Source organism: Phocoena sinus, chromosome 19 (genome assembly GCF_008692025.1).
Source record: "Phocoena sinus isolate mPhoSin1 chromosome 19, mPhoSin1.pri, whole genome shotgun sequence".
NCBI classification, from domain to species: Eukaryota; Metazoa; Chordata; class Mammalia; order Artiodactyla; family Phocoenidae; genus Phocoena; species Phocoena sinus.
Window position 1 is genome coordinate 28,607,081 of NC_045781.1, and position 12,559 is coordinate 28,619,639.

General features: G+C 40.7%; 1 protein-coding gene across 7 annotated transcripts in view; it reads left to right on the forward strand.

Annotated features, from left to right (window-relative positions):
* Positions 1-12,559, forward strand: part of FTO (FTO alpha-ketoglutarate dependent dioxygenase) — a 377,562-nt gene that overhangs the window by 95,284 nt on the left and 269,719 nt on the right. For all 7 annotated transcript variants that reach the window (XM_032612139.1, XM_032612144.1, XM_032612143.1 and 4 more), the window contains exon 2: positions 3,470-3,547. In XM_032612139.1, the coding sequence (XP_032468030.1) occupies positions 3,470-3,547 (78 nt within the window). The remainder of the gene's footprint in view (positions 1-3,469; positions 3,548-12,559) is intronic.

A 12,559-nucleotide genomic window follows, 5' to 3' on the forward strand; every position in this document is an offset into this window, starting at 1 on the left:
TTCACACACCATAAAATTCAACCTTTTAAGTATGCAACTAAGTGGTTTTTAATATGTTTCCAAGCTTCTGGTCTACAAATAGTGGTCCAGTGAGTAAACTTGTACATACATTCTTCAGAACATGGTACAAGTAAGAAATTAAAATCCTTAGAAGTAGGATTTTGGGATCAAAGGGAATGCATTTGAATTTTGATAGGAGTTGTCAGTTGCCCTGCATCGGAATTGTACCCTTGTGCACTCCTGAGTATGAGAGGGCTTGTTTCTCTATAGTTATGCTCAAAGTGACTATGCCTTTTTATAAAGCAATCTTAATTTTTAAGAAATGTGTGATGTTCCTGAACTACCAGTTTAATCTAATAATCATTCCTGATTGACTTCACCAAGGCAATATGACCAAAGGTTCTTTTTAAGTTGATAAATAGTGCTATTTATAATTGATCTCATTAGTTAATCAGTAGAATTACAGGATGTGAATGTTGATGTACAGAGCAGATTTCATCTGTGTGGCCTTAAGTTGAGTGATTTCCTGACCCCATTCCCTCCTGTCATAGAGATATAACAATGCTCACAGTATTAAAATTAAAATTCCCAGTGGAAAAAGACCACTTATATTCTGCTTGCTCTATGGTAGGAACATTCTTGTAGAATTTTATCCTTTCGGATACCTGCACCCCAGTGTTCATAGCAGCACTATTTACAATAACAAGACATGGAAGCAACTTAGGTGTCCATCAACAGATGAATGGATAAAGAAAATGTGGTGTATATATATATATATGTATGTATGTGTATATATATATATATATATACGTACACACACACAATGGATTATTACTTAGCTATAAGAAAAGAATGAAATAATGCCATTTGCAGCAACACGGATGGACCTAGTAATTGTCATACTAAGTGAAGTCAGACAGAGAAAGACAAACATCATATGATATCACTTAGATGTGGAATCTTAAAAAAATGATATAAATGAACTTATTTACAAGTAGAAATAGACTCACAGTCATAGAAAACAAACTTATGGTTACCAAAGGGGAAAGGGAGGAGGAGGGATAAATTTGGAATTTGAGATTAACAGATACAGACTACTATATATATAACAAGGAATTTTATCCTCTTGATACAGCCTTACAGGTTATAATGTTTTCTGTCTGTCTGATGCACTGGACCTCAACTGAGCTGAGAAGTGGTTGTTTTTATAATAATTTTACTGAAGTATTTATTATAAGTGGAATTTCAGCCTCCAGTGGTGCTTGTTCATCTTTGGGACAGGTCTCTTGCTGTTTAATCTGGTCAAGGTGGAATATGTAACTCCTAATAGAAATCTGTACCTTTGTGTTCCCTATTATATGCAGATTAGCTTTATGGACTCTCCTGAAGAGATTTTAAGGTGGTATTTGTAAGGTGGAGCCATCTCAAAGTCTGAGATATCATGTACATTTTAATTGTTCAAGCCTTTAACGTTTTTTTAAACATTAAAACTTTTTGGGGGGCATGTAAGTGTTCTGTCTATAGAAAGGACTGGTAAAAGATTCATAGGAAAATGCAGGCTTTCCTGAGCCTCAAGTGAAAATTGAGGTATAGGTTTTGATTAAGTTTGTGATGGAGTGCATAAATGTGCAAGTATAGGCATGAAAACATCATTAGTTCTTTCTGTGTCCCAAATAATGACTAATGTGGAAAACAGATAAACCTCTTAACCAATGATTTATATAAACCAATGGTTTGTGTTAATATTATAGGTCCTTTGTAAAGGAAAACTCTTCATAGTTTAACTGGTAAGCCAGTCTTATCATTACAGATGAGAAAGTACCTTTTAGACAAAGCAGAAAGCTTTAATTATATAAACAGACTAGAATTTTGCATAAGAGTAAAGTTTACTCTTTTGCCTCTCTTAGGCCAACTGGTTGCTATTTTTCTATTCCCTTTTTTCTTTATTCACTTTGGATAATTATAAAAAAGATCCAGAAAGGACTTGAGTTCTGCCTGAAGGGGTATTTGCTCTGGACTACTCTGTAGTGTGAGAAGGCTGCCCAGAGATGGGAGAGGATGATTCTCAGGGCCACCATGTCTGGTTGAGCAGGTTGTTCACTGCATAAAGACAGTGCCCATTGGGACAGGTTGGGGCTAAAATCCAGTTTGTGTTCTCCAAGTCATGCTGTAGGGAGTAGGGGGGCATCAGCCCAGAGTAAGACACACCATTTTCTAATTCTTATAAAAGTGCCTTAGTGGCTGACAACAGCCTGAATAACACGTTGTACTGCAGTTTTATTTGTTTCTGCCTTTTCTGTTTTTTTCTTTCAGAAAATTTCTGTAGTATATAGATGATTTCTATGTGTATGTGTGTCTGTGTACACATATATATATACGCTATTTATATGCCACGTACACACACACACATATCACATATGCTTGAATATAAGGTTAGATATTCTTTGAAAAAAATCCCTCATAAGGAGGGTGTCATCTTGTATGTATTTGGTTCCTTATAAAGTACTTTATAATGCGGGGTCGTCTCTTAGTTACCTTGTTTGAACAGCACGGGTACTATTTGGAAGACAAAGTAGCTTGAAATGGCCTCAGACAACACTAGTTGTGGGTGCTTGAAAAGATTTCTTTATCAAATTGGAAAAGAAAAGAAGCAAAGATATTCAAGATACATTTAGTAATTATTCTAGGGATGAAAGATCACTTTTAAAAAGTAACGTGGGGCTTCCCTGGTGGCGCAGTGGTTGAGAGTCCGCCTGCCGATGCAGGGGACACGGGTTCGTGCCCCGGCCCGGGAAGATCTCACATGCCGCGGAGCGGCTGGGCCCGTGAGCCATGGCCGCTGAGTCTGCGCGTCCGGAGCCTGTGCTCCGCAACGGGAGAGACCACGACAGTGAGAGGCCCGAGTACCGCATAAAAAAAAAAAAAAGTAATGTGTAAGTGGATATGATCTCAAATAAATGTATACAGGATGAATAAATTCTCCAAATACCCTGACGTTATGTAAATGGATACTTGCGGCTTGGTTGGAGAGTTTCAGTGATGGTAAGGATTCGAAACCTGCTGTGTCTCAAGCAGATTATACAGACAGGAAGATTTGTTCTGGAAAACTGATTGGATGATTAAATTTGAGTTTGATTGGATAACTCAAAAGGTGACTCTAGTGATGAAGAAAAAGACCCTGATGTTAAAGATACATGTCAAGAGTGAAGCAAATTGCTTCCTGAAATGTGAGAGTGGATAAAATGATTATGTCTAAGTTAATGTTTTATATGATGTATAATTTAAGTGCAAGTAATTAAATGAATACATTTTATAATTGACTTTTGACTAATTTCTCTCTCGAAAAGTTTCTACATTCAAGTTGGCTAAATTTTGGAGGGTAGTCTCTCATGGGAAAAAATAAGGGATTGTCTTATGTTTTGGGTCAGTTTATGTTCAGTCACCTGTAATCATTATTATTTTTAAACAGAAACTGAGGCTTCTTGAAGAGCTTGAAGACACTTGGCTTCCTTATCTGACCCCCAAAGATGATGAGTTCTATCAGCAGGTAAGGTCTTTTAATATTTGTCAATTTGCACTGATTTTTTCCTGCTCTACCTTATTTTACCTATGAAGCCACTGTGGTCTAGAGAGGTTAAATGAGAGGTGAAATGGTCTGAGTCGGTCATCCAGTGTCTCCTCACCCCCAGAATATATAAATTCCTGCACAATCCGCTTTCTGCTCTGAACTTAGTGCTTTAGCATATAGTCGACTGTCTCTTCTTCCCCAAGCATTCTGTGTTCTTCCTCACTCCTTGCCTCTGCTCCTTCTGTTTCTTCTGCATAGAATATCCTTTTGCCCCTTATCCTGTTGCCTGATGACTAATTTTTCAAGACTTCACTTAAACATCGCCTCCTTTGTGAAAGTTTCTTTACTTACCTTACCTACTAATAGAATTGATCGCACTCTCCCCTGTGCTCCTTGTACCTTATAAATAACTTGATTGTACCTGTCACATTGTATTGCAGTTGTGCGACTCTGTGTCTCTGCCCCTGAATTAGTCAGCACTCTTTCAATTACAAGTGACAAAATCACAAACAAATTCATTGTGACAAAAAAGGGAATTTATTGACTTACTTAACTTAGATGTCAAGGAGCACATGGCTGAATCCAGTTTCTCGAAAGATGTCATCTGATCACTGTTTTTCTGTTTCTTGGCTTGGCTTTTTTCTGTGTGGCTTCATGCTAGATAGGCTGTCCCCTGATAGTACAGGACTCTGACAGCCCAGGGGGTATGTGGTCTTAAGCACATAGGATCTTAGAAGAAGGTGGTGATTTCTTTTTTCCTGGTCTGTCTGATTCCCCCAGTAATCATCTCGTTGGCCTGGTTAGAGGCATGTGCCTATCCCTGAATCAGTCATTGTGTTCAGGGGAGTGAGATGCTCCTGTTTGCCTGACCTAGTTTCTGCACCCACTCTTGGAGTAGGGTTGGAGTATGACCATTCCCACTCACATTGCATGGAGTGTGAGTCAGAGATGGATGGTTTTCCCAAAGGAAAACTGGAGCCCTGTTCCAAAGAAGGAAAGAAAGGCATGCTGAACAGTAAAAATAGTACCTTTTCATCTCTTCTTTCCTACTAGAATGTTAGCTCTTGGGGTATAAGAATTGGGTCACATCAGCTTGGTTTCTCCAGCACCTAGCATATGCTTGTCGTGCATATAGCCGATTCTCAGTAACCATGGAAAGAAGAGAGGAAAGAATGAGCTTACCTGTCTAGAATCCCAGGTCTCCCGTGCATTCTCAGTTCCAGGACATCATCTCTCATCTCCGTTGTCAGTAGAACTTCGCTACCTTTCACCTGGACAGCCCTTTTATGGATTGCTCTAGTTTTCTTTGCCCCTCTTTAAAGCTGTAGTAGACTTTTATTTTTTTTTAAACCAAAACATAAATCCAAGCATGTCAACCTTCTGCTTCAAATCCCACAATGGCTGTCTGTTGCTTGGCTCCTGCATTTCCAGCCTCGTCTTCCCCATTTTTTTACCTTTTTGCCCACACTGGGTTTTGGCAGTAGCTCAGACCAGCTGTGCAGTATTATATTTTGGGTCTTCCTGCTACATCCTTTCCATCTTCCTTCCTTGGAGAACTTCTGTGTTACCTGTTATTAGTAACAGCTCACGTGTCATCTCCTGTAGGATGCTTCCCTGACACGTCTATAGCCCAGAGGTTGTCTCTGCTCCCTCTTGTGTGCACTTCTAGTACTTCATGTGTACCTTAATTGTCTCAGGTTATTGTAATGATTTTATATGCTGCTTTCCATCATTCTCTGTACTGTATATAGGGCCTGGCACCTAGTAGGTATTTAATTAGTTTGCTTGAATGGATGAATGAATTAATGTATTCATTAGCTCATTTAAAAAGCAAGACAGAGGGCTTCCTTGGTGGCGCAGTGGTTGAGAGTCCGCCTGCCGATGCAGGGGACACGGGTTCGTGCCCCGGTCCGGGAAGATCCCACATGCCACGGAGCGGCTGGGCCCGTGAGCCATGGCCGCTGAGCCTGCGCGTCCGGAGCCTGTGCTCCGCAACAGGAGAGGCCACAACGGTGAGAGGCCCGCGTACCGCAAAAAAAAAAAAAAAAAAAGCAAGACAGATATAATAATATCTGGTGTGATTTAAATTTTGTTTTACACACAAATACTCCTCCCCAGGGAGGTGGCCTCTAGAACAATCTGCAGGACTGATACAGAAATGTTATATCCCAGACTGGTAGACTTTTCTCTTTTGAACTTTTCTAGTTTTCCAAATTATCTAAATGAACATGTATTCTTTTGTAATCAGGAAAAAGATAATTTAAAAAAGTATCCTTAAAACAAGTAAACCCCCCAAATGTAATCAGTTCTTAAATCCTTGCTAACATTTTCATAGATAGGAGCTTCCTGGTACATGGTAATGCACATTATTATAAAGCAACTTCTGAGCCTTTTTAGCCTTTGTATGGTGAAAGTAGTGCATGAACAATTAAACAACAAGGAGAGCCCAGGTGCTGTGAGCCAGCCATACGCTGAGCCACAAAAGGAGACTCCAAGGCAAACAGAACAACTATCAAGGCTTCACTTTTTAAAACAGTTTTGAATCTTATTTATTTATTTTTTTATACAACGGGTTCTTAATTAGTTATCCATGTTATACATATTAATGTGTATATGTCAATCCCAATCTCCCAATTCATCCCACCACCACCACTGCCCCGCTACTTTCCCCCCTTGGTGTCCGTACGTTTGTTCTCTACATCTGTGTCTCTATTTCTGCCCTGCAAACCGGTTCCTCTGTACCATTTTTCTAGGTTCCACATATATGCGTTAATATACGATATTTGTTTTTCTCTTTCTGACTTATTTCACTCTGTAGGACAGTCTCTAGATCCATCCACATCTCTACACATGACCCAATTCCATTCCTTTTTATGGTTGAGTAATATTCCATTGTATATATGTACCACATCTTCTTTATCCATTTGTCTGTCAATGGGCATTTAGGTTGCTTCCATGACCTGGCTATTGTAAATAGTGCTGCCGTGAACATTGGGGTCCATGTGTCTTTTTGAATTATGGCTTTCTCAGGATATGCCCAGTAGTGGGATTGCTGGGTCATATGGTAATTCTACTTTTAGTTTTTTAAGGAACCTCCATACTGTTCTCCATAGTGGCTGTATCAATTTACATTCCCACCAACAGTGCGAGAGGGTTCCCTTTTCTCCACACCGTCTCTAGCATTTGTTGTTTGCAGATTTTCTGATGATGCCCATTCTAACTGGTGTGAGGTGATACCTCATTGTAGTTTTGATTTGCATTTCTCTAATAATTAGTGATGTTGAGCATCTTTTCATGTGTGTCTGGGCCATCTATATGTCTCCTTTGGAGAAATGTCTATTTAGGTCTTCTGCCCATTTTTGTATCGGGTTGTTTGTTTTTTTTAATATTGAGCTGCATGAGCTGCTTATACATTTTGGAGATTAATCCTTTGTCCATTGGTTTGTTTGCAAATATTTTCTCCCACTCTGAGGGCTGTTTTTTCGTCATTTGTAGTTTCCTTTGCTTTGCAAAAGCTTTTAAGTTTCATTAGGTCCCATTTGTTTATTTTTGTTTTTATTTACATTACTCTAGGAGGTGGGTCAAAAAAGATCTTGCTGTGATTTATGCCAAAGAGTGTTCTTCCTATGTCTTCCTCTCAGAGTTTTATAGTGCCCAGTCTTACATTTACCTCTCTAATCCATTTTGAGTTTATTTTCAAGGCTTTACTTTTATCTTGCCAGTAAGACCCACAACAAACCTGATACCAATATCTAATCACTTTAAGTGCACCTTATAATAAGGGAGTGCTTCAATCAAACCTTTGTAAAATAACTCTGTTCTCTTAAAAGATGAAGTAAAAATACTTTTTAATGACATGAATAAATAAAAAGTTTAGACCTGACATTGGGTTCCTTAAACAGGTCCTAGCCGCAGGAATGCCAACCCAGCTGCCAGTCATAGAAACAAGACTTTTTGCAGGGTCCATATTGGGTCTGTTTATTGACCCTTACGAGGTGCCAGGGACTGTGCTCAGTGTTGGATGAAGGCTGTCACATTTCATCCTCACAGCAGCCTCATTCATTCATTCCACAAATATACATTCAGCAGCTACTCTTCTTCAGACTCAGGGTGTTTAAGGTAGATACTGTCATTCCTGTTTTACAAATCTGGCAGAGCTTGAGTTCAAGCCCATATTTTTTGACTCTGAAGACCCAGGCTCTTTCTGCTATACCGTATGCTTCCCAGTATATTGTGCTCAAATTCACAATGCCTTCAGAGAAGTTTTTTGGTTTCTTCTGATAAGGTCATAGAGAAAACCAGTGAAAGAAAACAACAGCAACAACTCAAAGCAGAAGAGCAGAGAGGACCTCTGTTGGTTTACTGTAGAGCACAAGGAAATGAATTACATAGAAAACAAGCTCTGGATTCCAGATATAGGAGTGCTACCCCTCTTATCCTGAGACAGTGCCACCCTCCTCGGCGTTCCCCGTTTTGTGCCTTCCATCTGCCAGCTTGTCCTCAGTGCTTTATATGTATTTGCTCATTCAAATCTTATCACAACCCTCTGAGGCAGGTTGTTCTTAAAACTCCATTTTAGAGATGAGGCTCAGAGGCCCCGAGAGGCTTAAAACTTTGTTCAAGACTTATAAGCATGAAGTGTCAAAGGCCAGGATCGAGGCTGTCTGGGTCCTGGGTCTGACGCATAAGCGCTGTCCTGCTGTATCTCTTGGTGCTTCTGGAATTGCTTTGATTTTATCCCGATGATCCCGAACCTCTGTGTCCATCCCTTTTTGTTCTTGTGACCTGTGGGGCTCCAATTCCAGCTGCCCGCTGGGTGGCTCTACCCAAAAGTCTTGCAGAGGACATCTAACTCAACGTGATCCATATGTATTCATGACTTACTTAATTCAACAAATGTTTTTAGCTCTCCTACTCTGTGCCAGGTAATGTTCTAGACATTAGAGATGAAGTTGTGAAAACCAACAAAAGATTCTTGCCTTCTTTGAGCTTATTTCTTGTGGAGTCTGGTAGGGTTGGGGGGTGGGAGGGAGGGAGGAGAGATTAAAGAAGTAACTGAAAAATAAATATCGGAAGGGAAGACTTGGATGGAGATGGTAAAGGAGGTAAGAGGGGTAGAGACTATAGGTGGGGGATTGCAACTGGGGAGGTCACAGAAGGTCTTCCTACAGTGACATTTGAATGAAGACCTTATGGAGGTGTGGGAGCAAGCCATGTAGTACTTGCAGGAAGAATGTTCTGGACAGAGGGAACAGCAAAGCCTCTAAGATATGTTTGAGGACCAGCATCTGAGGCTAACACATCTGGAGGGAAGTGAGAGAGTTGGGGAGAGTAGAAGGAGATGAGATTGGAGAGCAGTGGCCCGACTCTACAGGAACTTGCCGTCTACAGTGAGTACACTGGCCGTGACTGAGTGAGAGGAGAGGACGTGACAGGGTTTGGAGCACAAGTGCCACAGGATATGACTTACATTTTACAGGGATCCTGCCTTCCATTCATTCCCTTCTCTACTGTCATCCCTGTTGTCCAGTTGTTCAAATCGGACCCTTGCTGTCCTCAGCTTCTCTCCATGGCTTCCCTAAGCCCTAAGTGGTTTCTTCTTTTCCAGTCCCACCGACACTGTGTGAAATCAGGTCCTCATCTGTCATCTTCCACAACCACAGTTTTAAGAGTCCTCTAGTTGGTGTTCTTTATGCCCGCGCCAACACCATCAGAATTGTGTTCCGATAAATATGGCAGACTTGTCACTCCTTGCTTTGTAAATTTTGTTGGGTCTCTCTTGCCTCTGAGGTCAAGTTCAAACTCCTCTGCATACCCTACAAGGCCATTGACTGTATGGCCCCAAACAGCCTCCCTGGTCTAGTCTCCACCCCATTGCCTGACATAGCGTCCAGCCTCAAACTCCTGTCATACAGAGTTTCTCACTACTCCTTGGCTTTGCTGTGCCTGTCATCCTTTCATGCCCTTGTACCTGTTGTCCCCTGGGTCTAGAGTACCCACATCCCCTTTTCTGTCTGGTGAGTATCTACTCATCCTTAAAGACTTTGTTTAAATACAGTCCCTTCTGGGATAATACCAGGAAGTCCCACTTGTGTAACTTTCAGAATATATTAAAAATTGGAACGTTTCTCACCACCTCTGCCGTGTACACCGTGGCCAAAGCTACCACCATCTCTTTCTCAGATGGTTGCCATGCCTAACTTCTTCTCCAGACTGTTTTAACATAGCATCAGTAGTAGTGTCCTTCTTAAAACATATATCAGCTCACTAGACTTGCTCAAAGCCCTTCAGTGGCTTCCCATCTTCGCAGAGTAAAAGCCTAGTCCCTGACAGTCACTTACAAAGCAGGGCAAGATCTGGCTCCTGACTGCTTCTCTTCCCTCATTTCCTGCTTCTCCCCACCTCCTCCTCTTCCCACTCTGGCATTCTTGCTCTTCCTGGAATAAACCAAGCACACTCTTGCCCCAAGGCCTTTGCACTTAATGTTCCCTCAGCCTGGAACTCTCTTCCCCCCAGGTATCTGCTGGGCTTGAGTGCTCCTTTCTTGCCTTTCTCAGCTCAGATGTCACCTCATCTCAGGATGGGCCTTCTCTGCCCATCCTGTGTGAAATAGCAACAATCACCCCGGCACTCCTATCTTACTTTCTTGGGTTTGTTTTTCTCCGTAGCACATATCACAATCTAAAATACATCAATACACAGTAATACAACATTACACAATCTAAAATATAAAGTAAATATATTTCATTAAACAAATAAGTAAATACTAAATAAATAAGTAAAATTCTCTCTCTCTCTCTCTATATATATATGTATAGAATGAACTATGTATACTATATACTTATACTATATATATAAATATGAGCTCCCGGAGAACATACAGAAGTTTTGCTTTCTCTGTATTTCCAGCGCTTTGTGCTTTGCAAATAATATTTGCTCGATAAATATGTATTCAATAAATGAGAATTGTCCAGACTCCCTTCCTAATAATTTATTTCCTGCTCCCATACTAGTATATTCATACTTCTGTTGTGAGAAGCCTTAAATCTCTAACTCCTGGTCCCTATTTCTGTGTCTACTGTTAAACTATGAGATGCTCTGTAACAGGACCTAACTTGTTTTTTTTTTTTTTTTTTTTTTTTTGCGATACACGGGCCTCTCACCGCTGCGGCCTCTCCCGCCACGGAGTACAGGCTCCAGACGCGCAGGCCCAGCGGCCACGGCTCACGGGCCCAGCCGCTCCGCGGCATGTGGGATCTTCCCGCACCGGGGCACGAACCCGTGTCCCCTGCATTGGCAGGCGGCCTCTCAACCACTGCGCCACCAGGGAAGCCCCTAACTTGTTTTTATCATTATACTTACGGCACTTATACAGCGTTTGGTACAAATGGATATTCCATAAACTTTCCATAAACGAAAAATGAACTACTGAATGAATGAGTGAACACACATTTTGTGTCACTTTGTAGCACATGACACATGATCACGAGACTCCTTGTGAGAGCTGTAGCAAGGCCTGGGCGGTGACTTGGGAAGAGTGCCTACTTCTTTTGGGAGAGACGGCTCAGCATCTTGCAGCTGGGAGCTAGGCCAAATAAGTGTCTAGCCCATTTGTCTTGGGATGGCTGCCAAGTCATAAGCAATTTACAATGAAAATTATATAGAAAATATGATGACTGATATAGTGCGAATTTCTACAGAGTGCAAAATATAAAGTATGTTAACCAGCAAAATCTGTTAACAGCCAGATTAGAAATATATTCCCATGAAATCAGAGTATCCTAGCACTTACATGAAGTGCATTTCCTGGGTCACTTGAAGATTTTAAATTTTATTTCACTCTCTGAAAGGTTGAGTTCCGTTGGGCTTCATTTAGGTGAGCCTCCTGTAAACTGGTATCTTATTCATTTAATGCCGTGTCTGGCTTCTCCATATGATGAAATTGTTTCAGAACCATCCCTTGATATGAGAGGAGGAGGTAGAATTTTTATATAATGGTTTAAACTAGCTAGAAAATAAAGCTTATTCTCCAGAGAAGCTAACATTCTGTATCTTTTAGCCATTGATAAAAGCTTGGCACGTTGGCAATTTATATCTAAAATACCATTCCAATATACAAAACAGAAATAGACTCACGGACACAGAAAACAAACTTATGGTTACCAAGGTGGGAAGTGGGTGGGGGAGGGATAAATTAGGAGTTTGGGATTAACAGATACACACCACTATATATAAAACAGATAAACAGCAAGGACCTACTGTATAGCACAGGGAACTATATTCAATATCTTGTAATAACCTGTAACGGAAAATAATCTGAAAAAGAATATATACATATATTTGTATAACTGAATTCACTTTGCTGTTTACCTGAAACTAACACAACATTGTAAATCAACTCTACTTCAATTAAAAAATATACCTTTCCAAATACTTATTAAACTATATAATCGTCATTTATGTCATAGAATCTTTTGTAGAGCTCAAGAAATATATTATGTGACCAGACAACTACTAATATAATTGCATGACTGTATACTCCCTGGAAAAACTTCAGTGGGATTAAACAAAAAAAAATTCTAACGTATTTGAAAATGTGCCAACAGCTGTTCCAAATTATCATGTGATATCTGATGTTCTACCTGTACCTGTCCAAAATGGAAAGTGAACTTATTTGTTTGACAGGGTGAACTAATATTATTTAATGTTCATTTCTTTTCCAGTGTTACTTGTTGTTGTCTTTAAAGAAAAAATTAACAAACACCACGTGGCACTTTTTTTTTTTTTTTTTTTTCGGTACGCGGGCCTCTCACTGTTGTGGCCTCTCCTGTTGCGGAGCACAGGCTCCGGACGTGCAGGCTCAGCGGCCATGGCTCACAGGCCCAGCCGCTCTGTGGCATGTGGGATCTTCCCAGACCGGGGCATGAACCCGTGTCCCCTGCATCAGCAAACCCGTGTCCCCTGCATCAGCAGGCGGACTCTCAACAACTG